The sequence below is a fragment of the Guillardia theta genome (assembly GCF_000315625.1).
Source record: "Guillardia theta CCMP2712 unplaced genomic scaffold GUITHscaffold_2, whole genome shotgun sequence".
NCBI classification, from domain to species: domain Eukaryota; class Cryptophyceae; order Pyrenomonadales; family Geminigeraceae; genus Guillardia; species Guillardia theta.
In genome coordinates, this window is record NW_005434672.1 from 1,207,158 (window position 1) to 1,230,947 (window position 23,790).

General features: G+C 51.5%; 8 protein-coding genes across 8 annotated transcripts; 4 read left to right on the forward strand and 4 right to left on the reverse strand.

Moving 5' to 3' along the window:
* Positions 1-58: 58 nt before the first annotated feature.
* On the reverse strand, positions 59-1,150 carry GUITHDRAFT_63070 (hypothetical protein; the record flags this gene model as incomplete). Its single annotated transcript, XM_005842000.1, has 3 exons — positions 59-590; positions 635-851; positions 898-1,150. 3 exons carry the CDS (start codon positions 1,148-1,150, stop codon positions 59-61), a joined length of 1,002 nt encoding a protein of 333 aa, XP_005842057.1.
* A 1,149-nt stretch (positions 1,151-2,299) lies between these two features.
* Positions 2,300-3,204, forward strand: GUITHDRAFT_91554 (hypothetical protein). The gene is made up of 3 exons (XM_005842001.1): positions 2,300-2,588; positions 2,638-2,882; positions 2,982-3,204. Exons 1-3 carry the CDS (start codon positions 2,343-2,345, stop codon positions 3,061-3,063), a joined length of 573 nt encoding a protein of 190 aa, XP_005842058.1. The 5' UTR covers positions 2,300-2,342; the 3' UTR covers positions 3,064-3,204.
* Positions 3,205-3,524: 320 nt separating this feature from the next.
* GUITHDRAFT_42751 (hypothetical protein) lies at positions 3,525-4,241 on the reverse strand (the record flags this gene model as incomplete). The annotated part of the gene is made up of 1 exon (XM_005842002.1): positions 3,525-4,241. A coding segment is annotated over one exon (717 nt), but the record flags the coding sequence as incomplete, so codon positions are not given.
* Positions 4,242-5,319: 1,078 nt separating this feature from the next.
* GUITHDRAFT_149949 (hypothetical protein) lies at positions 5,320-6,393 on the reverse strand (the record flags this gene model as incomplete). The annotated part of the gene is made up of 6 exons (XM_005842003.1): positions 5,320-5,558; positions 5,649-5,713; positions 5,760-5,936; positions 5,980-6,071; positions 6,121-6,209; positions 6,320-6,393. Coding segments are annotated over 6 exons (665 nt in total), but the record flags the coding sequence as incomplete, so codon positions are not given.
* Positions 6,394-9,287: 2,894 nt separating this feature from the next.
* Positions 9,288-12,436, forward strand: GUITHDRAFT_99716 (hypothetical protein; the record flags this gene model as incomplete). Its single annotated transcript, XM_005842004.1, has 16 exons — positions 9,288-9,386; positions 9,435-9,501; positions 9,557-9,611; positions 10,067-10,139; positions 10,187-10,235; positions 10,656-11,209; positions 11,251-11,289; positions 11,343-11,408; positions 11,457-11,510; positions 11,561-11,632; positions 11,676-11,773; positions 11,819-11,861; positions 11,917-11,967; positions 12,014-12,056; positions 12,103-12,149; positions 12,203-12,436. 16 exons carry the CDS (start codon positions 9,288-9,290, stop codon positions 12,434-12,436), a joined length of 1,644 nt encoding a protein of 547 aa, XP_005842061.1.
* Positions 12,334-14,864, reverse strand: GUITHDRAFT_160607 (hypothetical protein). Its single transcript, XM_005842005.1, has 7 exons — positions 13,211-14,864; positions 13,108-13,163; positions 12,907-13,063; positions 12,776-12,857; positions 12,657-12,724; positions 12,557-12,611; positions 12,334-12,490 (listed from the first exon to the last, which is right to left on the reverse strand). Exons 1-7 carry the CDS (start codon positions 14,669-14,671, stop codon positions 12,456-12,458), a joined length of 1,914 nt encoding a protein of 637 aa, XP_005842062.1. The 5' UTR covers positions 14,672-14,864; the 3' UTR covers positions 12,334-12,455.
* A 712-nt stretch (positions 14,865-15,576) lies between these two features.
* Positions 15,577-20,732, forward strand: GUITHDRAFT_132013 (hypothetical protein; the record flags this gene model as incomplete). The annotated part of the gene is made up of 20 exons (XM_005842006.1): positions 15,577-15,632; positions 15,681-15,782; positions 15,950-16,193; positions 16,240-16,302; positions 16,350-16,445; positions 16,497-16,549; positions 16,598-16,679; positions 16,769-17,290; positions 17,441-19,090; positions 19,138-19,327; positions 19,383-19,481; positions 19,525-19,558; positions 19,602-19,644; positions 19,692-19,752; positions 19,802-19,923; positions 19,968-20,063; positions 20,112-20,192; positions 20,238-20,347; positions 20,522-20,583; positions 20,632-20,732. The coding sequence occupies 20 exons, from the start codon at positions 15,577-15,579 to the stop codon at positions 20,730-20,732; spliced, it is 3,867 nt and encodes a 1,288-aa protein (XP_005842063.1).
* An 869-nt stretch (positions 20,733-21,601) lies between these two features.
* On the forward strand, positions 21,602-22,206 carry GUITHDRAFT_99719 (hypothetical protein; the record flags this gene model as incomplete). The annotated part of the gene is made up of 3 exons (XM_005842007.1): positions 21,602-21,774; positions 21,817-21,875; positions 21,926-22,206. The coding sequence occupies 3 exons, from the start codon at positions 21,602-21,604 to the stop codon at positions 22,204-22,206; spliced, it is 513 nt and encodes a 170-aa protein (XP_005842064.1).
* Between the last annotated feature and the right edge of the window lie 1,584 nt (positions 22,207-23,790).

Consider the following 23,790-nt stretch of genomic DNA (forward strand, 5'->3'; position numbering starts at 1 on the left):
TTATCAGACTTCATCCCCCAACTAACATCTGATCGTAGAATGTGCAAGAAAACGCCTTTTACGTTTGTATTGAAATCTTGTAATGTCGAGGATTCATCTCGTCCTGCAGCATTGTCGCTTTTACGTCTACTTGTTCTCCTTTCTGAACTTGAGCGAAGACCCCGAGGAATACAGTCGTTTGCTTCCAGTGGGTTGGTTCGCTCGATGGAGCCGTATCGAGAATGATTGGTGATGGAGAATCAAGCGTGAAGTCACAATCAAACCAGAATGCAAAGCCTGCCAACTCTGAATCTCTTTCGATTCCGAAGGAAAATTCTCCTGTGAGACTAACGAGTTGCGACCTTTCAATTCTGTTGAAATCAATGTTTGCAAACTCTTGTGGTTTGCTGAGCAACTCAGATGATGAAATCTGCTCGACAAATGGCGTAGCCATCCTGGCTGTCATGATTTCTTCTCCGATGGATGAAAAATTCAAACCATAGTATGACTGCCAGAAATCAACATTTTGCTTTCTAAATTGCTCCATGGCAACTGGGCAAATGTAGATCTTTCCACTTGAAGGGACCATTTTGCCGTCTTCTTTTAGAAACCTGACGAAGCTCATAAAAACATGGTCGAATACACTTGGATTCACCTCTCCCTTGCGTCAATGACGGAGCCCAGCATAGATTCGTGGAGTAGGTAAAACCCCATCCACTCTGAGATAATGATGTCAACCTTCTCTGACAGCTCGACATTCTCAATGACGTCATGGATGACTTGAATCTTGTCGGAAAAGCCATTCTCCCTGACTAATGCCTCGGCTTTTTCATATATGTTGCTGGCCTCCACAGCGTACACTTTCCTGGCACCTGAGTTTGTATAACGCGAAAATTGACAAAGGAAAGTCATTTTAACCTGCTCTCGCTGCAAACATCGACATAATTCCTGTTCCGCATCCAACGTCAAGCACAATCTTCCCTTGGAACAGCTGAGCGTTCTTCTCGATACCGTCGCGGTACGCTATCAATCTTGGGTGATCCCTCAGCATCAGCTCATGCACTGAAACATCGGAATATGATCGAAAGTAGTCATCCTCTCCTTGAGTCTCTTCTCTCTGCCCATCTTGGATTTCCACCTGTATTTCTCCTGGATCTTCCTCTTCCGACATAAGGAGAAACTGCAGTCTTGTACAGGCCCTTGTAGTCTCCATGTCCTGAACGCTCAGCTCGCCACTAGACAGAGCTTCGCGGACATCGTTGGCACTGCATCCTTCGTCTGGGATCACAGACACAATCCACTTGCTCTCCTCCTTTCGGATCGAAGAGATCTGTCCTCCTGCTCGCCTTCGTTTCGCTGCTGGAGCGCTCATGTCGATCCGTCTGGCTCTATCGCCGGGGCCGGGTCCGGACTGGACGGCCGGGCACTCAGCAACTGACGCCCTCCTGGAGCTCGTCGGTTGAAAAAACGGCTGTAACTGCTCTCTACAGTTGAGATAACGGTTCTCCTATGTTAGGAAATTCCAACACACTATGACCAAGTCTTCAATTGCTACTGCTAGGAGCATAGGACCTGAGGTGCGTATGGCCTGTCGTTAGACGCAAGTTGTGTGAGGGGTAGGAAATCAAATTTTGAAAATGATAATGAAATTTTCAAACCCTGACCCACCAGTGTCACAAATTTAGCCTGCTGGTGGGTATATTTTGAAAATGACCCCTCAAATTATGAATCGTGCCATTGGGTAGGGTACCCACTAGGGAGTGTCCGATATGCAGCCGTTGCCGCTGCCATGTGGAGGCGAAGTCGATGCTGCGAGAGACGAAGTGATAGATTGAGATGAGACATTCGATGAGGAATCAAGAATATTGTGCGTGAGCTATACAGTTGTTAGAGCGTTCATCGCTGGATGGTATCGTCTGAAAATTCAATGTCATTGAGAATTGAAGATGTTCTGAATGTCAAGAGACGTCGAAATTTCATGTGTTTAATTGAAGCGTGAAACTGACATTCCACGAGAATTCTAGAGATGGATTATAGATTCCTGAACTTGCGTGTTGAATGCGTTTATGAATGAAGTTATGAATCAGGGATGTCTTTTTTAGACTGCTTAGTCAGTTGTAACTCGAACTCGCACCGGAGAGGAATGTCTTGTAGTATTTTCATGGTCAAGCATTTTTCAGAACAGATTAGTGTGCCTACGTTTCTTGCAAAGAGCGCCTGTGTTGTTCTCACTCAAATGAGATCCCTGCACATCAAACATATCCACATGTTTTCAAGACGTGCTTGTAGTGACCCTGATGCGCATCTGAAGTTATCTTGTAGGTTCTCGAATTTATTTTGGTTGATTGAAGCGAGTGTTAAGGATGTTCAAGAACACTTTTCAATCCGGATTCTTGTCTATACTTTACAGCATCGGAAGTAAACCTCTTCAAATATGGGATAAGCAAGTGCGAAACGGGCATATAAAGCGAATTACGGATCAGGACATTCAGTCCAGCGTGCTTGAGATTATGGGAACGAACGTTAGCACCAACTACATCACGTGCCCTGCAGACAAGAACAAGACCCTTGGCATCAAGCTTCCTTTCCTAGTTATGATCATTAAGAATGTATGTAGAACCTGTGATTGCTACGTTCAGTTTAACTTGTTGTTGCCAGCTCAAAAAATACTTCACTTTCGAAGTGCAAGTTCTCGACGACAAGAATGTTCGCCGTAGGTTCCGAGCGTCTAACTATCAGTCAACGACACGCGTCAAACCTTTCATTTGCACGATGCCCATGAGGTTGGACGAGGGATGGAATCAGATCCAGTTCAACTTGTCGGACTTCACTCGTCGTGCCTATGGCACAAACTATATTGAAACGCTTCGTGTACAGATTCATGCGAACTGTCGCATTCGAAGGTTGATTTGCTCTTCTTTCCTTTCTGATGCTTCTATATCTGCTTTTTTACTTTTTCATGGTTGCTTGTTTAAGTTTGCATCGCTCACGCTTGTGTACAGGATTTACTTCTCGGACAGGTTATACTCCGAAGATGAGCTGCCGCCTGAGTTCAAGCTGTTCTTGCCTGTCCAGAACAAGTAGAGGTAGCAAGCATCTCGCTTTCTGGGGTTTCTGTAGAATTATTTTGCTCGCCCGAGCTTTAAAAGAGGAACGCCTTATGAGTGATGTGAACGCGGTCGTTGAATTCCACTCCAATAAACTAATAAATCAGCGTGTGTGAGCCACCGGGAGCTCCTAGTCAGGCCCCCTCGCCCCTGCTGTTTGCTCGCTCATCCCCATGATGCCGAGATCCCCCTCACGGAGCTAAGATTCGCCAATGTAGCAGCAGCGAGCATCTGATGCTTCGCGCTCCTGGAGCGAGCAAGCAATATGAACTGCTGAACTCCGATCTCCCTCGCGATCCTCAACTTGTTCTCTTCGTGCTGCGAAAGAGAGGCCAGAGATCGCGCGGCTTGAAGTTCTATCCCCTCATTTCCGCATTGCAGAAGGCGGTTGATTTCTGGAAGAGAACCCGCTGCAACAATCTTGTATTGCGCATCCTTGTGGACTGACAGATTCGCAAGAGCCATCATGCCCAGCGTTGTCACTTCCTGGTTGTCAACCCGCAATGTGGCGATCAGCGCTTCGATCACCTCAGGCACGCAGAGTTCGACTTCATTCTCGTGGTTCAAGCTGATGTTTGCTAGACACCTCGAGGCTTGTCGCAGAACTTCGATGTCATTCCCTCTCATCGCGTTGACGAGGTGCAAGATCGCGCCGCTCTCCCCGATCATGCGTTGGTTCAGAGGATTTCTCGCAAGATTGGCCAGAGCAGCGACAGCCTCGAGCATGACGTCAGGGTTGGAGGCCGAGATCATCCGGATCAACGAGGTCAGCCCTCCAGACTTCACAATATCCTCCTCGTTGCGCTCGTTGCAGTAGGCCAAGTTGGCGAGAGCTCGAGCGAGGTGACATTGCATCCCAGCTGAAAGCTCAGCATTCGTCGCGAGCTGCACCAGGTCCTTCAAGGCTCCCTCCTGATTCAGCTTGTCCTGTAAGCCGTCGTCAAGTGCGAGGTTACAGATCGCCATGACCGCGCATTCACAAACTTCCGGGGAAGGGCTGTGTAGCAGGCTGACAATGTGCTGCAGCGCATTGGCGTGTTCGATGTGCCTCCGCTGATCCGCATCGATGGCCAAGTCTGCCAGTGAGCGAGCAGCTTGATACTGAACTTCCATGTCCTCACTCTTCGCCCATGAGATCAGTTCATCAATATGAAGGCTGTCCTGCCTTCGCTCCTCGTTCAGCCCTTGGTGGTTTGCTTGTCGCTGCTGCTCAGGGGAGATGGGCATGAACATCGCCATGGTCTTCTCGAGGTCACCCTCGTTCGCCTCCAACACGTTGCTCAAGATCTCTTGCGAGAGCATGGGGAACATCTCGCTGAGCTGTTCGACCTTCTTACGTTGCTCTTCTGCAGCTTTCTCTGCTTTCCTATCCTTTCTCCGGCCAAGAGTGAGGATCGCGCCCATGCTTGTTCAGCAACCTACACGCTCTCAGACCTGAATGTTCATCCTCTGCCAGGGCAACTAATCCAAGAAGAGCTTGTTTCAATTGTTTGGGGCGTGCATCCGAGTATGGCGATAACCATCTTTGAATGCCATGCTGTGAAGCACTGTTCTATCTGACGCTTGTGGGTTATGCTCTCCTTGCTCGATCGTTGAGGACAGCTGGTTAGTCTCCTGTAACTTCCTCTATCAGCGTTCGATGCCTTCAACCCGAACCTTGCCTTTCTCTTCTCTCTTCTCTCCTCGCCTTTCTTTTCTCCTTCCTCTTCGTTCCTCCCCTTCCTGCTCCTGGCTCAGCTCGATGCCCTTCGCTTGTACGTCACCTGGAAGCCCTGAGGGTCCTGTCTACCCCCTGGTACCTCTCTGAACTTCTAAGTCTCTATTTAGTCTAAAACGACGATCCCTTAAGGTCACGGGCCTTACCACATCCACTTTCTCCCCACATTTGCCAGTGTTCCCCAAGCTCTACCTCTCACTTGTCTTAGATCTGCTTATAATCTCAAAGGCTATCCCTGGACCCTCTCAGTCTACCAATATTTTTTGCCCTGACGATGCAAGGGCCTGAGGCAGTGCAGTGACTGATGGCAGACGGACAAAAAGGGACCGTCAGACCGGGCCGACAGTCCGGGGCCCGGCCCGCCACTGCCTGACAGTGTCCGATCATCGGCGGCGAGTCGGCGGCGGTGCGGCCCGGTTGGACTAGCGGTCGGAGCGTCCGAACGCTAACTCGATGCCTGAGCTGTCGGACGGTCTGTGATCGAGCTCACTCAGCCGTCATTGATCTGCATGCTGTCAGTGAATCGTGGCTTGTATGTGAAGTCTGCTCTACGCTACAGTTAAAACTAGCTCGGCGAGCTCTACCGATCACTTGCATGGGCAGAACTTGTGGCTGTTGGTGAAGGAGTCAAGTCTCCTGCAGCTCATGAAAACTGGTTGAGGGAGGCGGCAGACGGAGTCCGAAAGGTCAAAGACGGGAGTGTGCAGCCCTTGTACGTCTGGTTCGCAGCCTTGGGAACAACCTTCTCTCATCCCCTGCAGCCCTCACGTGAATCAGCAGCATGACAAGGAGGGAGCGAGAGCTGCAGGATCAAGAGGAGAGAGCGAGAGCTGCATCTCGAGTACCTTGGCACGCATCAACTTGTCCAGGAACTGACAGTCTGGCCATGCGAGTGACATCCACATCCCACCTGAGCACCAGCTCACTCACTGCTTGTCCAGTTGACCTGCCCTCACCAGCAGAACAAGTTTTCTTGGAGCTCAAGCAGATCTCCTCGCAGGTCTTGCTGCCGTTCCCCACCCTCCAACCCCCCGAGCTCTTGCGGAAGGCTTCCTCCGGAGGCTCGCAGACCCCCTCGATGAGCTGCTGCCGGCTCTGCGGGGCAGGAGGAAAGCTCTGGTCCTGGTGAAGCCCTACAGCGTGTCGGAGAGCATGAAGGAGGAGGAGGCGGTTTACCTTGTAGATATGGCGACTCAGAGGAGAGAAAGAGGGTAAGCATGTCGTCTATCCTCATCCGAATCATCCCTTGATGGTACCCCCGCGGCATCCTGAGCAAGTGTTTGTGAGCCTCGAGCAAGCAACAAGAGGATGTGGTACCTGTCCAGTCCGCCCCCTCTCCCAAGTGTCCCAAAGGTATACCCAAGAGCATCCCACGAGTCGTCCAAGCTTGGGTTAGCTGACTTGGCCTGATGGACAAAAAGAAAGGAAGGGAAGGAGGGGAAGGAGCAAAAGGAACAACAGGAGGAAAAGACAATACATCTGAATCAAACTCCAAAACGACGATGAGATTTCAGACCTGGAAGACGAAGATGTTTGTCTCATCCCTCCTTCTGTCTAGCTTCAGCATTTCCCACAAGCAGCGAACCATCTACCACAGATCTCAGCGAAACAAGAGAAGGAGAGGCAGGTAGTTCAGACCTTCCCTTTTCTAACGAGCTGCATGTGATTAGAGGAGTGAAAGTCGATGGCTCCCTTGTTCAAATCTTCCCGTGTCAGCACTCCTGCTTGAGCCTGCAGATTCTGCTCCAACCAAAGCATCAGGAAGAGAAGCAGCAAACATGCCGCACCATCAGGTCAAACCAGAGCTGCTGGGAAGCCGCTGATGTTGTCAAGGCACTTCGTTGGGTGCGATCTCCGACCTGCGGCAGCTCGATGAGACCATTCAAGAAACCGGACAGGCAGCGGCCTCACGTGCTTCGTTCTCGGCACCTCCGGGAAGATGCACTCCTTCCCATGCTCCATCATCACTCGCGCGAAGGGAACGTCCCAGACCTGGTGAGGTGAGCCGAAGGAGTGGAACGAATGTTGCTCTTACAACATCCGGATGATACAGTTGGCTGACAGCTTTGTAGTCTGCTCTTGAGACCATCCAGCCAAGAGCCATGAAATGCTCCCCTCGAAAAACATTCTTGGGGTCGTGTGTGCTGGAAGAACAAGGACGAAGAAGGCGAGAGGAAGGAGGGGGAGGGGAGGAGGAGCGAGGGATGTGAGGGAGTGGAGAGGCAGGAAGTAGGATAGGAGGAGAGAACGAGTCATGCAAGTAGCAGAGGAAGAGGAGGATCATTCTCACTTGCTTTCGAACCCATTGTCGTTGTAACCGCTCACACAAAAGATCGAGTCATCCTCTTCCATCGTTTCCGCTCCCCTGGCATTCAGTTCTCAGCCTTTGCCGCTCCAGTTGCTGCTCCGAGACCAGCGAAAGAAGTCCAATGCGTCGGGCGCTAGCAGCAGATCCTCCTCCAGCACGATCACATGCTTTGCCCTGCAACTGCATCATCCACATCACGTTTGTTCTCAATTTCCCAACCAGTCGTTCCAAGACAACACATGCTCTAGCATAAATCGATAATTGTGGGTTAGACGAGAAGAAAGAATCGGCTGCAGGGAGGATCAACTCTGATGATCTCAGTCTTCAATGCACACCTTGTCATCCTGCAGCTTGGCGGGCAGACGAACATGCTTGACAGGGAAGAATGCTTTGACTACTTTCTCCACAGCTCTGCTCAGAAGAGGTTCTGTCATTGGGTTAAATGCCGAGAGAGATGATTACCTGTGGTCGCCATCTTGATAGACCCACACGAGCGACATGTCGGAGTGAGAAGCCATCTTGATGGACTGACAACACCCACCATTAAGCTTTAAGACTTGAAACGACAGCTGTTGCACAGCTTATCAATTTTGCAACTCACATGTAAGAGTCGCCGCAATGCATCAAATCTGTTATGAGCAAGAATTGCGATGGGCGGATGCGAAGCACGGAAATGATCACCATCTGTTCAAACACATTGTCAACAATGCTCTGGCGTGCTTACCCTATGAATTCACCTGGCATATTAAACGACGGTTTTTGACGAGCTTGATCTTTCCCAGCAGTCTTCCTATTGGCGTTTTTCTTTTCACTTCTCTCTTCATTTCTAGAATTTTCATGTCTTGGCTCACGTGCTGATGCATCGTTTCTTTCGCGCTGCTTCTTCCTCTGAGATTCTCCAGATGCGACTTCGCCATTCTCGTGGTGAAAGGATTGTTCTTCCTTGTGAAAATCCAGATGGAATTCGTCAGCTGCTTCAGAATCGACATTCTTCTTCTTTAAAGGGCTCCGACCACGATCGGTCGACGATTCTGCATGAAAATTTTTCGCTACAACTTCATCCTCGTCTTCTGCTTCTTCAATATGCCAAACTTGACCTGGGTCCTCGACGTCCTCACTTGCCTTATCTTCGTGCAGTTGCGGTTGACTCTCACTCGATTTGTCCTGTACAGAGCTAGAGCCCACGCTCCTGACGAGGTCGAAGAGGAAAGAGAAGAAACCTCCTCCTCCACCACCTCCTTGTTTGATTTCAACCTCTGGGACGTCAGAAAGGTCGATATCCTCCTCAGGGAAGCCACGAGCGGTACTTGCCCATCGACCAGCAGCCTCGAATCCACTCAGCGGAGCAGATTCGTCGCTTCTGCTTCCTTGTCCTCCCGCCATCGCCAGCCCGATCGCCACCGACAGAGCGACGATCTGCCATGCTACCCTCATTGACTAAGCCCCTCATCCCCACTTCAGTCATTGTTTCATCCCCCTCATATTTCCCCCCTTCCATGCCATAACGGTCTAACCGTCAACCACTATTTCGGGATGCCGCTTTGGCCGAAACCTGACGAGGAATGAGGAAGAGAGAAGAGTTTGATGAGCCTAGGCAGGATGGAAACAAGCTTAAGAAATGCACTGAACAAGTATCATCATGCAGCAGAGATCTTGTAGCTGTGGTTGTCAACCTTGTTTCATCTCATGGACATTGCTTTTGCCTTGTGTTGACATTGCGAGCTCATGTTTTTGACATTTGAATGTTGTGTTGTGACCAGATTCAAACCTGCGAAACAATGGTTTAGGGAAAAGGAATGTAATCGTTAGCATGAGGGTACGGATGGCGATGGCGATGTATGAGGATTGGGAAGAACATTTTGCGACGATGCAACGGATTTGGGTTTGTCAAACGATGTGGAGCATACTTGTACTGCATTTCTCTTGTATTATGTCAACTGTCACGAGCCTCTGAACTCATGAATGGTCGAGGTAAAAAAATCTATGAATTATGCTGCACGGAACCTGCTTTCGCTTCATCGTGAAAACTCGTTGAGCAGCACATAAAACCTGAGTGGATTGTGTATTCTCAGTTACGAAAGCAGGCAGTTAGAAAAATAATTCCTTGACCTTCTGTTATTTTTCTGACATGTATCGTGATAGGACAATGTTTGGGATCGTGAAAAGCGCTTTCCAAATGCTTGACAACTCTGGCCCCATTGCACGCACAGCACCAGCTCCGTACCAGATTGTTGACTGTGAGAAGCGGAGTGTTGCGGGCTTGACTTGCAACTCTGTTAGTGAATACTTTGATTGTTTGGTCAGGCTCTGACACTGGAAGCAGGTGATCCAGAGCAACATGGAGCCTGCGGGAAACAACAATTGCGCTATTGTTCCCAGCAGTGATGCTGGTTACTCTTTGGTGCCCTCGTGCCAAGCTAGACCTCTCGATACTGCTGCTGTCAGTGCATAGATTCGCTGGTTTTGACAAGGCCCTTCCTAAGTCATGGCATGCCGCACGGTGCTTCAGCATCATGCCACGAACAGAGGCTAGTGTTCAACGATCGACTCAGTGTTAGTGTGGTACTTACCGCAGTACTTTCATCTTGTTGCAATAAATTCAAAACTGCTGTCCTGAAGATCCCGGATAAGTTCTTGAAGACGGTGGGAAGTTCAGGGTAATGTGTCTCATCAGTGGACGAAGCTCAGCGAGATGGAATTGGTCATAACTTAGTAACTTCTTAGATCGGGACTCAGCCTCCGAACCGTGGCTTGATAAACGAGCGGCCTGTCGAAGGTCAGGCAGAGAAGAGGGGCTGTAGGAAAAGGTCAGAGTGCACGTGGTGGCGCCGCTGTGTGCATTGAGGGTGAGCGCAAGGGACTCGGGAGTGAAGGGAAGGTGGTTGCTGTCACCCGTGATCATAAAGGAAGCGCCGTGAGTACTCGATCAGCCTGAGAGTCTGACTTCGGTTCAAGTGTTGCCTCGGAAGGTTGTACAACTGAGTGGTTGGAGAGCTATGGGAATGAAATGAATCCAAGGCACTACACGGTGTGGAAGTCACCGGCGTTCAGTGGCCGCTGACGACCCGGGCTCAGTACTGCTGCCCCGGCCGTGATTCCGCCGGGGGGAGGGGAAGACGATACGGTACGGTCCGGCGATCACCCAGCCTGTCCGACCATGATCGGACCCCGGTACTAGGCGGCCGCCGCCGGGCGGCTCCGACCGTCGCCGAGCCGCACCGGGTGCGGGCCGCGCCCATACTCGGAACCGCTTCAGTGGTTTGCGGGCGACTCCGGGTCATAAAGTTAAAAAAATTCTGTGGGATGGTCGAGCATCAGCGAGCATGGAAATCGAAGAGGGCGGGAGATGAGGGAGGGAGGGAGGGGAGGAGGAGCAGGAGCAGGAGCAGGAGGGGGAGGGGGAGGAATAGTTGGAGAAGGGGGTGAACAGAAACAGTTTTGAAGAAGTGAGAACAGAAGGGAGCAGTGGGAAGTGAGTGAGGATTTTGTGAAGCTCAGGTCTTTGCTGAAGCAATTCATCGCAGCTTTTGACATCATGTCAAAGTAACTAGTCGTATCTTTGACATGGATTCGCCCACGTCTCCTACTCCAAGTAGTCCAGCGGGGGTAGATCCAGCTGTGAAGATCATTATCTCCAAGATCAAACTAGGCAAGGACAAGGAAGTGAAGGAAATCATCGCAAGCAACCCTTCGATTATCAAGACAGCCACTGATACCAGCACCAACACCACTCTCCTTCATCTCGCTGCTCTCAATGGCCATAAACGAATTGTCAAAGAGCTTCTTCGGCATACGGAGTACTTTGATCCGTACGCGAAGAACATCAAAGGGTTGACAGCAGTCGACCTTGCTCGAGACTTCAACTACAATGATTTATCAGACTACATCAAGAGCAAACTTCCCGGGATTGAAGAATCGCATCCAAAGGCTGGTGCAGGGCAGTCGTTGATGGAGAGGCGAATGGACCAACTGGACGACGTGAGCGAGGATCTGATCAGAATTCAGAATGAAAGGAGAGAGCTTGAAGCGGAGATCGTTGCTGCAAGATCTGAGGATTCCAAGGTTGATCATCAGGAAGACCCTGCCGTCATTCAGAAGGTCATCAGCTACCAAGTTAGCTGGCGTTGACGTGTATTTAGATGATCTCAGAGAAGGAGGAGCGAGAGCGGATTGAAAAGGTTTGCAAGGGGAGGAGGAGATGGTGAAAAAATCTTCTTATGGGAGTGAGCAGGAATTGAGGCAGCGCATCGAGTTGTTGGAGTTGGAAGCAAAAGCTGAACAAGAACGTCGAGATCGAGTCGATTCATATCCGTGGTTTGATTGTTGGTGTTGACTTGGTAAGTAGGAATACGAGGCCAAGTTGAAAGAGCTAGAAGCCGTTGCGATACAGAAGGAGGAGGTTATTAATATTTCTGTGCTGATTGTTCAGTTCTGATCTCCGGTTTGCAGGAGCGTGCGAGGATCGAGCAGGAGAAGGCGCAGCTGGAGAAGGAGAAGGAAGAATTTGAGCATAGGATGCAGGTTGAAATCTTCCTTCATGTGCTCTTGCTGAGCAACAGTGTAGACTCGACAGCGAGGACTGCAAGACCATGCCGAGGAGGTCAAGCAGGGAAAGGAGGAGGCAGAGAGCAACTTGATGGAGAAAGATCGAATGCTTGAGAGGTGCGGCGCACGGTCTCTAACGCCTCCTCTAACAAAGTTCTGCAGCAAACAGGAAGAGCTCAGCAGAGAGATCGCCAAGAAGAATGAGGTGAGAACGAGTCGACCAGCTGCCACCTCGACTTGACTTTCGAGTCTTGCTGCAGATTCTTGCAGAACTTGCGCAGCTCAAGTCTCTGATCGCTCAGACTAAAAAAGTTGTGTGCAGTCCCTGGAGGAAACTGACTGACCTCGAGCTGGCAGGCAGCAGAAGATCACGAGAAGACATCGCCAGAGGATAGCAGAGGTCCATATCGCTCCCCCCCCTACCCCCCTCCTTATTTCGACAGCAGACGAGGAAGGCAGCAAGAAGCCTCACATAGACGTGAAGTCAGAGAAGGTCAGGCAGCCTTGGCTCATTTCCCTCGACGTTGGCGATAATCTTTCTTGCAGGATCGGCTAATCTCCGAGTTTGAGAATCGGAGAAAGGAGCTGGAGCAGCAGCAGAAGCAGGAACAGGAGCGGCAAGAGCGGCTTCTGAACGAGCTGCTCGACATGAAAAGGAAGAAGAAGAACGCCAAGTTGAACAGGAACAGCACTTTCTCTTCCTCATACTACTTCTCTCCTTACTTGGGCAACAGGAACACAAGCAGTCCCGAGGGCGACGAGCAGGAGGGAGCAGACTAGGCTGGAGCGAACGGTCTTCCTACTCAGTGAGTGCCATCCCCTCGGACCCCAAGGCTGGAAAATTCTTATTAGTGGGTCATTTAGAGAGACGGCGGAGAGGAGGAGAAGGAGATGAAATACCGGTCATGACTTGCTCGTGTACTGCTTTGATGAGCCTCTTCTGGTCCTGCTGGATCTGACGAGAGAAGCATCAGTGAATGTGAAGCTTTTCTCGTCAAACCTGAGTGCGAAGATCCGAGCGAGAGACCTCAGGCATGAGGAAGCTGCTCACCAGATCCTTGACCACATCTGCAGTCCATGTTAGGCCTGCTGCTAGACTTGTCAACTTCTGCTCCTCACCTTCGTCCGTCACTCCTTCCTGTTCCAGGCTGTCGACAATGTCGTTGAGGAAGGTAGCGCGTGCGTTGGCCTCCATCAGTGCCTGAGCAGGGCAAGTGAGCCAGCATGACAAGGGGGGGCGAGCAGGCGACCTGCTTGGAGGACGTGCTCTCGATGGCGTCGCCGAGGATGTTTTCCAGAAACGTGTCGATAGATCCTTGATGGACTTGCATGACCTGCCTGTACATCTCGTCCTGCTTGGCTCTTCGGCGCTCCTCTTCCTCTCGCTTCCCTTTCTCCTCGGCCTCACTGCGCGTATATCAGAACGACAACAAAAACAATCAAGCGCTCACCGCATGGTCCTCTGCCGCTCCGCCAGCATGACCATGGCAAAGATCCGCCTCTCCTCCTGAGCACAACATTAGCTAAGCTCCAACTTGAGAGCGCAGGGAAGACCTTGTAGCGAACCAGCTCCTTGTTGAGGTAGTCCAGCTGTTGCCCGACTTCTCGTCCAACGGCCGTCGCGATGTGACCTGAGATGATGCTCCGCTGGTGCTCGATAACCGCCTCCCGCGAGTGTTGCTCCGTCCTGTCCTCCAGAGTCTCCACCGTCCTCAGCTCCTTGATGAGCTGCAGCCGCTTCTCCTTAGCCTGCATCATGTCGTTCTGTACAGCGCGACCGCGCAGCAGCTTCTGCATCAGGATGACGGCAAGACGCTTGTCGTCGTTCTCGGACACTGGAGGTCGGAGCTCGGGCGTGGGAGGACGAACAACGACAGGAGCCTTCCTGTACTCGGCGAGATCATCTACTTCCTCTACCTCTTTTGCTGCCTTGTGCTTCTTGTTGATGATGGCTGTCATGCGGTCCAGGTGTGCCTGCATCTCGCGCTCCTTGCGGGCCTCCAGGGCGGACTTGTGCTTAGTGCGAGAAGGACGTTCGATCTTGATGGAGGTGAGCCTGCGAGGAAGGCTCTCCTCTAGCTCCAGCACGTCTTGATACTTCATGTCGTCCAGGTACCTCGTCTCGTACTTGTGTGAGTCTCTGTCGACTCTCAAGCCTTCGCGCTTGATGGGGGCGTATACCTTGGAGTTGAAGTTGGCGTACTCCCCGATGATGTCTCGCTTCTTCGTGCTGGACAGGTTCAGACTCTGTCTTGCGACTGCAATTTTTCTGAGCTGCCGGACGCGCGTGTGATGGATTGTATCTGCATGAGCTTCCACCATGGCCGACGCGCGATCCTTGAGCTCCTCCATCCTTTGCTCGTTGACGAACCTCGTCTCCTCGTCTCTTGCCTGCAAAGCCCCGCGTATCAGCTCAAGACGCTGCTCTTGGAGCGCCTGGATCTCAGCCTCTCTCCTAGCAAGCTCTTCCATTTGCTGCATCTCCATCATGTTTCGCCAGGTCTCCGGGTCTTCGCCGATGTCGGGAAGCGCCGCTTCGAATGCTCTCCTCTTCCGAGCGCGCTCGATCATCTCGATCTCAGCCATGCCGGCAGGGAGACCTCGTCCCCAGACCAGGTCCTTGAGCTGCAGGAGCTCTGGCTCAGGAGCAGAAGGATCGAGAGGAGCGACATCCGGGGTGAACGGATCTGTCTGTGTTTCGCTCTCTCTGTAATCTGTCTGGGTTGATGCAACCTTCACCGCTGGCTCCTCCTCCACCATCACTTCTGGGAGACTCTCTGCTGACTTAGCATCTACAGATAGCAGGACGTCCGGTGGGACCGTCTGCAGCGAAGGCACTGTGGGGGTACGGAAGTACTTGAATCTGTTGGCACCACTGACAGCACTCAACTTGAGCACCATGCGTGAAGCTGCGGCACCTTGGTTCCCTCCTCTGAAGCCAGATACAGTGTAGATGGGGTCAAAGGCATAATCCTGTGGCCTCTCTATCTGTACAGCTATCGCTCGAGTCGTCATGGCTGCTGTACTGTCGACTCACTAGAACCTGTTTGCTGTTGGATCCCACCTCTTCAAAGGTCCTCCGACACAGTATCAGCTCCTCGGCAGGCAGGGATCAAGTGTCTGACAGGATATTCCTTGCTCCTCTCCTCTCTTCCTCCCCTCTGCCTTCACGTCCTCCTCTCTTCCCTTCCTCCCCGCGCCTCCATGGCGCCCTCACACTGCATTCACTATCCCCCGTCTCTTCTACCCCTCGGTTTCTCATCAGTTCCGGTCGGTGGGATGGTGGGGTACCCCTCAACGGGCAACGGTCAACCACCTCCCCTCACTGACCTGAATGGGAGTAACGGAACTTTGTAACGCCAGAAACATGAAATAACGCTTTAATAACGGTCATTTCGCCCCAGGTCCGAAACGATGTAGGAACTCAACGCTTGAGGGAACAATGTTGGCAGAGCCGAGGACAAGGTTTCGGAGAGCGTGGAGGAGAGGAAAGAGGCAGCAAGATGTGCGAGCAATAGAGATCATGACGATGACTACGAGAGAGAGGACTGTAGAAGCACAGGATCCTCGAGAGACTTAGTGAAAAGCTGGTGAATGAGGAGGAGGAAACGGATAGTGGTGTTGGCTTTTGGAGCAAAGACGAGTATGACAGAAGTGGAAGTTCGATCTGAGAGAGCAAGACAGACAGAAGAATGTTAGATCAAGGACAAGGATGAAAGAGGAGGTTTGCTGTGCTTTCAAGATGAGTTGAGAATACAGCCTTGAAAGGATAATTTCAGCTGAAAAAGTTGTTACGATCGTGAGAGGAATGAAGAAAGATGAAAGGGAAGGAGAACACATGTATAGATGCTTTACGTATCACAGGAAGTGGTGGGAATGTTTTACATGCTGTTTCGACAAAATCCTCCTGACAAGCTCCTATGTACGAAACAGGATGGTACTCGGTACAGGATGTGACATCAGCTATCGGCTCTAGGTTGTGCTAGTCTATCTGGTGCATTCTATGCTGACACAGACATGAAAGGATGCAAGCAAAGGATCAAGTGGGAGTTGGGATCGGAATCCGTACGAAAGATGGAGTTCTTGTCATCACTGACATCATCGAAAACGGGGCTGCTGCTAAGAGGTGATGGAGCTAAAGTTTGATGTTGCGTTGGCTGATGGAAGAAGCAGCGGATTGATTCAAGTTGGAGATGTTCTTAGAGCAGTCGATGGCAAACATGTCGGCTCGTCGTCTTCAACAGCACGGTGACGCAGCCAAGGAACTCGCGCTGGTGTTGACGGTTGATGCAGCAACCTGCTGGTTGGGCAAGTGGGAACGTCAGTGACTCTCACTGTAGTGAGGAAAGAATCGTTTCTGGGGATCGAGAGCATGAGAATGGACAGTATCTTCAACGTCCCTCTCGTTCGCTGCGGCCATTCGTCTTCGTCTTTCAGGACTGAAGATGAGCTGAGCGTGAAGGAGCAAGAAGGGCACTTGAGTGTTTCAGACCTAGATGATGTCGAGGCCTTGAGACTGAAAGTTTTTGAGCTGGAGGTGACAATTGTGCTGTCGTTGTTGACCTGACGGCTGACCGTTGTAGAATTATGTTGCTGTCACCTTGCAAAAGCTCGAAGCCGCCAACAGGAGATGGCAGGACGAGCAGGTTGTAACCGTGGTGACCGCAAGTGAGTTTTGATGTTGTGCATGCAGAGGCTGTCAAGGGACCTTCAGAAGAAGCTCGACTCAGCGCAGTTTGACTTCTCCCGTATGAACATGGAGGAAGAATCTGCGATGGTTCTGGAGAAAGTAAGAAGATCGCGATAGTGATGGGAGCGAGGAGTGATTGACGAGTGGCAGATTATGAGTGACATGCAATATGAGCTGACGAGTGAGCGAAGTCTGAACGCAAAGTAAGACTCTCGAGATGTTGTTTGTCATGTCGTAACATTCCATGGAAGGCTGCAAGAGGAAGTAAGAAGCTTCCGAAGTCGTATGGAGGAATTGAATCAAGAGAAGGTGGAGTTGCAAGATTTTTTTGAGGTGTGCTTGAACAATCTCTCTGCCTTGCTCTTGAAGCAGACAGCGCGTCTGATTACATCTTCACTTAGACATCATTGAAATCATCCAAGGATGAAGTGTTGGAGGTAGAGACCAAGTTGAAGACGACGAAGCAAGAGTTGTTCGAGTGCAAATGTGAGCTCAAGGAGATGATAGAAGTGTCCAAGGGCGACTTGCAGCAGCTGAACAATCTGTCCATTGAGCACGAGAAATTTATGAAACGGCTGAGAGAGGTGGAGAAGGAGAATCGACGTCTGCAAACACAAATGGAACAGCAAGATGTCAGCATGCAAGCCGCGCACACTGAAGATGCGTTGGCGAATCTAGAGCAAACTCTGAGCAAGATAAGAGAGCATGTCGCGCAAGATGAAGTTCACCGCCATGCAAAGAAGAGCGGAGCTGAGAGACTGCAAGCCGAGCTGGTTAAGTCGCGAGCAGCGATGGGTCAAGCAGAAGTTGCTGCTCGCGCTATCCGGAGGGAGGCGGATGAGATGCTCATAGCGTCTGATGGGATCAAGAGAGAGCTGTTTGCCTCCTCCTTGCATCGCATTGAGGAGCTGGAAGTCTTGCTTGCAGACTTGCGGCTCAAGGAGGTCTCTCCTCCTCTTGCTCCACCTCGTCCCTCTCCACTCTTTCGCTTCTCCTCCTGTCATCGTCCCCCTCCACCTCCTCTCGCTTCTCTCCCATCCATTGCCCCTTCTCTTGTCCTTCTCTCCCTCGAAGTGACATCTGAATGTTTGCAGGAGAGGGTCGCTGAGCTTGAGTCTACCTGCTCTGCTGCTGAAACAGACCTCGCCGAGAACAAACTTCAGCTCGAGAGCCTGCAGGAGAAGCTCAACATCGCCACCTCTCAGCTGGACAAGCAGCTCAAGCGGGCGAGAGAAGCAGAGTGCAAACTTGCGGGAGAGACGATCAGAGCCAAGAAGATGGAGGAGCAGGCGAGGATGGAGATGGAGGAAAAGAACGCAGAGATAAGAAGGTTGAAAGAGGAGGTGGAGGAGAAAGTCAAGGAGGAGAAGGATCAGCGCCGACTGGAGGTGGAGAGGGCAGAACGCGAGGAGAGCGCAAGGAGAGAGCATGAAGAGAAGATCAAAGAGCAAGACGAGCAAATCAAAGAGCTGCTGGAGAGGAGGCGCCAGGGGCAGGAGAAGATACGACAACTCGAGCTGAAGATGAAGGAGCAGGATGACTTGGTCACTGAGCTCGAGGAGAAAATCGAGGAGGTGGATGGGGAACGACAGAAGCTGGAAGAGAAATTGAGGGAGCAGGAAGAGGCGAGGCAAGAGGAGCTTGAGAAGATGAGAGAGCTTGTAGAGAAAGTCAGGGTGCAAGAACAGTTGATTACCGGACTTGTTGAAGAGAAGGACAAAGTTCAGCAGGATCTGGAGGGAGTGAGGCAGGAGGAGCAGCAGGTCCGACGGGAGCTGGAGAGGAGGGAGGAGGAGGAGGAGAACAACCGAGAAGAGCTCCAGCAGAAGATCAGAGAGCTTGACAAGCTACACCAGGAGGTGAGGGCGCAGGAAACAACACGCAAGGAGAGGGAGGAAGAGCGAAGAGACTTGATCCGAGAGGTTGAAAGGCTGCAGGAGAAGAGCGCTGAACTGGAAGACAGACTTCGGAGGGAGGAGATGAAATGCAGGGAAGTGGAGGAGCAAGGGGGGAGGGAGCTAGAGGGAAGGATCAAGGAGCTGCAAGAGATGGAGAGCATGTTGAAGGACTCAAGAGAGAGAAGGGACGAGGAGGTGAAGGCTCTATCGAAACACGTGGAGGAATTGCAAGCATGTCGAAGTGAGCTCATCAGTGAAGTCGAAAGGATGAAGGAGCTGGTGGAGGTGAGGACAGGAGAGAAGGAGGAGGCGATGAAGTCGCTTCATTCACTTCAGCACGAGATGAATGAGATGCGAGAGAGGAACAGTGCTGTTTGTTCAACTCCAACAGGACAACAAGAGCAGCAAACTGTCGCCTCCTTGCAAGTTGCCGAGCAGAAGATCTCCAACCTCACGGCAGAGGCTCGGGCCCTCACCGACAAGCTGGAGGCCCTTGAGAGTGAGCGGGACGAGCAGCGACTTGCGATCTCCACGCTAGAAGAGGAGCGAAGGCACATGAGGCAGGCGATGAAGGCAAACGACAAGACGCTGGATGCGCTGGACAAAGTCTTGTTGGAGGTCGAGGCCAACCTCGACGACCTCGAGCAGCGGCAGTTCGTTATCTCCACCTGGATCAACCAGACCAGGAACGAGAGCGAGAACCGTGAGACTGTCATTCATAGTATGGAAGAGAACTACAAGCATATCGTCAACCGATGTAATATGTTGGAGCTCACGATGAAGAGCATGGAGATGGAGAAAGAAACCTTATCCTTTGAAAACCATGACATCAAAGACAAGCTCGAGGTCTGTTCTGAACTCTTGTTGGTCACCTTTTGATGTCCCTCATGCAGAAATCGAGTTTTGAAAAGAGCATGCTGATTAAATGTCTCGAGAACGCCGAGAAGATCAGCTGGATTCTTCTTCAGGAAATTGAGAACACAACAGAAGATGTTGAGACCATCTTTTTGTCGTTGCAAGGCAGTCTCGACGAAGGGGAGAACTCCCTGATATCCAAGTCAGACCAAGAGCTGTTGCAACAAGGTGATCTGATTTGATGTGACTTGACCACGTTGATCTCGTGATCTTCTCTTTTCAGTCCAGCTGCTTGAGGTGGTGGCCGAGTCGATGTCCAACACGTCTGAAGCTATTCTTTCATCAATCAAAGAGACGGTTGGCGTTATGAGCCGCAGGAGAGGTCTGCATGTGTTATCCTCCCCCTCGGCCTTACTCGCTCGCAGCTCTTGACACGTCCGATGCAGCGGATGTTCGGAGGTAGCAGACAAAGTCTCCTTCCCCCCTCCTCACCTTCTTTCAGATCACACGCCCAGCAAGGGGCTGCTGAGGACCTAGACGGACAAGTGACCTGACGGCTTTTTCTACCGCCTCCTCTGACTGCTCCGTATAGCCTCCCACTGATCGAAATTCGGAAATTTCGGGCTTGAGGAAAGAAATTGAAAACCTTCGAGGTGAGCGCGAGAGCGGCAGGCAGGCAGAGCCTTGACTTGCTGGGGGCAGAGAACTTGGGGGCAGCGGAGTCGTCAAGGATCTCTCTGATCCAGCAGAATGAACAGCTGAAGCAGAGTTTCTACACGAAGCAGAAAGAGCATCTGGACCGGCTCAAGCTCGAGAGGGCGAAGGTTGTTGTGCGTCAGGCAGACCCTCAGCTGAGCTGCAGCTTCAGGTGGCAGAGGAGATGTCGTCAGCCTTCAAGGAGCTCACGACGAGACAAGAAAAGCTCGACCTGCTCTCCTCTGTCCTCTCCTGCATCACCGCCAAGGTTCTTTGCCTTCCCTTCACTCATGCATGAGCATCTGACAACGAGCAGGACTCTATCCTCCTCGAAGAATGCAGAGGCAAACGACTGCTTGCTCCTGCTGCCGACCAGAGGCTGCAGGAGCTGATTACTGTGCGCCTCCCTCCTCCTCTCATGCTCAGCTGACATTTTGTTCAGGAGGAAGGACAGCTCAGGACTCAGCTGGCTGCCTTAGATGCGCAATCTACAAATTCTTCTACCGTGTTCCAAGAACCTCTGAAAAAGACGCCGGCAAAGGGAGTTCTCAAGTATTGCCATACCTGTCCTGTCATTTCCTTTCTATTCCTTTCTATTCAGTGTCCTGCCCTGCCCTGCCCTGCCCTGCCCTGCCCTGCCCTGCCCTGCCCTGCCCTGCCCTCTCCTTTCCTTTCCTTTCCTTTTCTTTCCTTTTCTTCCCCATTCCAGTTTTAATTCAAAATCAGGAGGAATTCGATCGAGTCGGACAATGCGATGAACAGTACGAGCGTGTTGGAGGATCAAACTGGTGAGGAGACCGGAGCAAGAGCATTCACCATTGACGATGACGTTGCAGTGAGCGAGAGGAAGCGAGTTGCGTTCGCCGAGTCAACGGACGATCACGAGTTTGAAGATGTTTTAGTGGAGATGCATGATGTGGACTCAGTCTCTTTGTAAGCAAATGTTGATTCAATGAAATGATACATATTTGACGTCTCAAGGGGGCAAGCATGTAAGAAATATTTCTGCTCTGCTCTGCTCTGCTCTGCTCTGCTCTGCTCTGCTCTGCTCTGCTCTGCTCTGCTCTGCTGTCTCGCTCCATTTGTCTGTTGCATCCGTTTCAAGGCATTTTTCAGAATGTCTGCTCTCTGTTCTACCCCTTCTTTTTCCAGCCCAAACACCGGTCCTGTGACCTCAATGGTTTCAAAACAAAAAAAAAAAGCGTCAAGCGCGGAGTCGCTGACCTCCCCGCCCCCCTCCTCTCTGTTCTGTTTCTCCCTCCTCCTGCGACGTTTCCTGTCGTTCCCTTCCTCTCTTCTCGCCTAGTCTGTCTCTCCTTTCACTCCTTCGCGTTTTGGTTCTTCCGCCCCCCTTCGTCCCGCCTTTCCTGCCCATCCTCCATCTCTCCACTTCTGGTATTTGCTGTATCTGTCTTTCACAACCCCAGCATTCCCTGGTTTCCTTCCGCGCCTTCCGGAAGCTTTTGCACCATCAAAGCGTGCTTCTCGATGAACTGATTCTTCTCTCTTGTGTAAGCGTCGTATAGTGTGAACAAGTACACAAACATGTCAGTTTTCAAAGCAGTCGTATGTGCAGCAATAATTGCTCTCCCGTTATTCTTTTTGCTTGGAGTATGGTTTGCAGTCTGGAGGTACCGGGTTGTGTCAACCAGGAAGGCACGCTATAAGCTAAAGGCCTCGGAGGAGTCAGAGACCAAAGGTATCACGAAGAACAGCAACGGGAACAAACGCGAGAGAAACTCGTATATGTTGAGCTCAAACCTTGTGACTCTGTCACATGACAGACCCGAAAGCAAACATGTACCCATGCCAAGACCAACACGAGAGTCAGATGACATAGAAGAATTGATTGAAGCTGAATCCATGTCATCTCCTGTACCAGATATTCAAGAAAAAGTTCAGCTGCCGAGAAATCCTCGCAGAGCTGACTCTGCAGCAAGGGAGACGGTTGAGGCAAGTCCGATCACCCCAAGATCAGGGTATAACAGGAATAGGGTTCATGCTGACGATCGCGCTCACAGTCAAGTCTTTCCAAGCCAACGAGAGATCGACAAGGAGGTCATAGACGCCATCTCCCAGGGTACCTCCTGATTCTCCAACCTCGCTGCTCCCTTTGACTTTGCGTTACAGGAAACCTCTCGAGATTGAAGTCAGCAATAGTGCTGGGGGACATCGGCATCAACGACCCCCTTGACATCAGCACGGGCAGGAATGCTCTACACATCGCGTCTGCCACAGGTCGCACAGAGATCGTCTTGTTTCTGCTGGAAGAGGCAGGGGCAGACATCATGTGCAAAGACTTCTACGGGAAGGATGCACGTTCCTTGGCGCTTCAGAATCATCACTTGGACCTGGCCAACTACTTTGCTCTCTTCCTTGAGGGGCATTTTGAAGAAGAAGAGTCGTTGTGATGTCAACTGTCCAACTTCATCGATCTGGGCAGGTGGGAAGGAGCGCTTGTGTCCTTCGCATGGTTTGGTCTTTGACATGTGCCGTACGAAAGAAACCATCTAGAGCAACGAAGGGGTTGTGATGCAGATAAGAGCGCATTCTGTTCATGCTTCTAGTGTCTGCACACCTCGCCCTTTGAGTTCTATGCTTCAATTTAATGTAACTGTTTAGTGTAATCATCGAGCAACAGCAAACATCTACTGACAAGCAACAGCTGAGCCTCCTCGTGCAGCTTCCCTCCATAAAGTCCAGAGCCTCCTGGAAGAGCTCTTCCGTTGCTGAGCAAGTCTCCTCGTCTACCTCCGCTCACCATCCCTCGCTCCTTCCTGCCCTCCCTCGTCGTGTCGCTGCTTGACGGGACCCTGCCGGGAGTAGGGCCAGCTCCACACCCCGACCTGCTTGCACGCTCTCTTCAGCGCCGAAAGAGAAACCCCCTGCCCTCCCCGTCAGTCCAACGCTCCGCAGCAAGCGAGGAGAGGGTTGGTAGGACTTACGAGCTTGTTGGCAGCGTCGGCCTGTCGGAGAGGGAAGAGGGCGGCGATGTCGAGGAAGGAGAGGCAGACCGGGCTCTTCTTGAGGTGCAGGAGCTTCTGCACACCGGAGCGTCTGGGGACGATGCGAGCGATGCGAGGCTCGAGCATGCGAGTCGAGAATGAGGGAAGGGGATGGGTAAGGGAGGAGAGGATCGAGGAGCAGGAGAAGCCAGGAGAGTCAGGGGGACGAGGAGGAAGGGAGACAAGGGAGGGATGCGGTAGAGGTAGGGTAGTCATCAGTCGGTCTCGTGACTTTACTATTCATCCCCATGGCACCCTTGGTCCCTACTGCAGCACCGGACGCATCTTAGAGCTGCAGTATCTCCTCAGGTCTTATCGGCTACAACTCGTCCCATCCGTCGGTCAGCAGAGTGCCGGTAGGTACCGGTCACCCTGTACTTGTGCTTCCCTGAGCCCTCACCCATGAAGGCCTTTGATAAGCTGGAGTGGGAGGCTGGTGACACTGAATCTCAGACGAGAGGTGAGGGCGACAACAGAGCATAGGGAGGACATCGCCTCCGAAGATGAGTTCACCCACGAACCTCACACAGAGGGACACAAAGAGATAAGATTCCAGCAGAAGAAGAGTGCGCACAAGATCTCTCTCAGCAAACGACTTGTTTGACATGCTTGACCCAAGTCTTTTCTCTGCTTGATCCTGTAAATTCGTAAAGAGATGGGCCGAATCGAAGAATGACTGGCTTTCTTTGCCAAAATCCAGTTCACGTTGGCAACATCTTTCTCTCACTCTGCATTCGCCTAGAATGCAAGCAGGTTCCTACCAGTCATCTTTATCATGCATATCTTATGACCAAACTTTCAAGAGCTTTCAGCTATAACATCTTCTTTCCTGCGAACAACCTAAGCCATTTCAATTACACATGGATGAAATCTTCGTTCAACTGAGACATGCAGCCATGGCGTCGGGAAGGCTTCATCCTTCGCAGATGATGTCTCAACGGGATTTTGTTTCGAGGCTCGGAAGAGGAGGAAGATGACCATGTGGCAGTG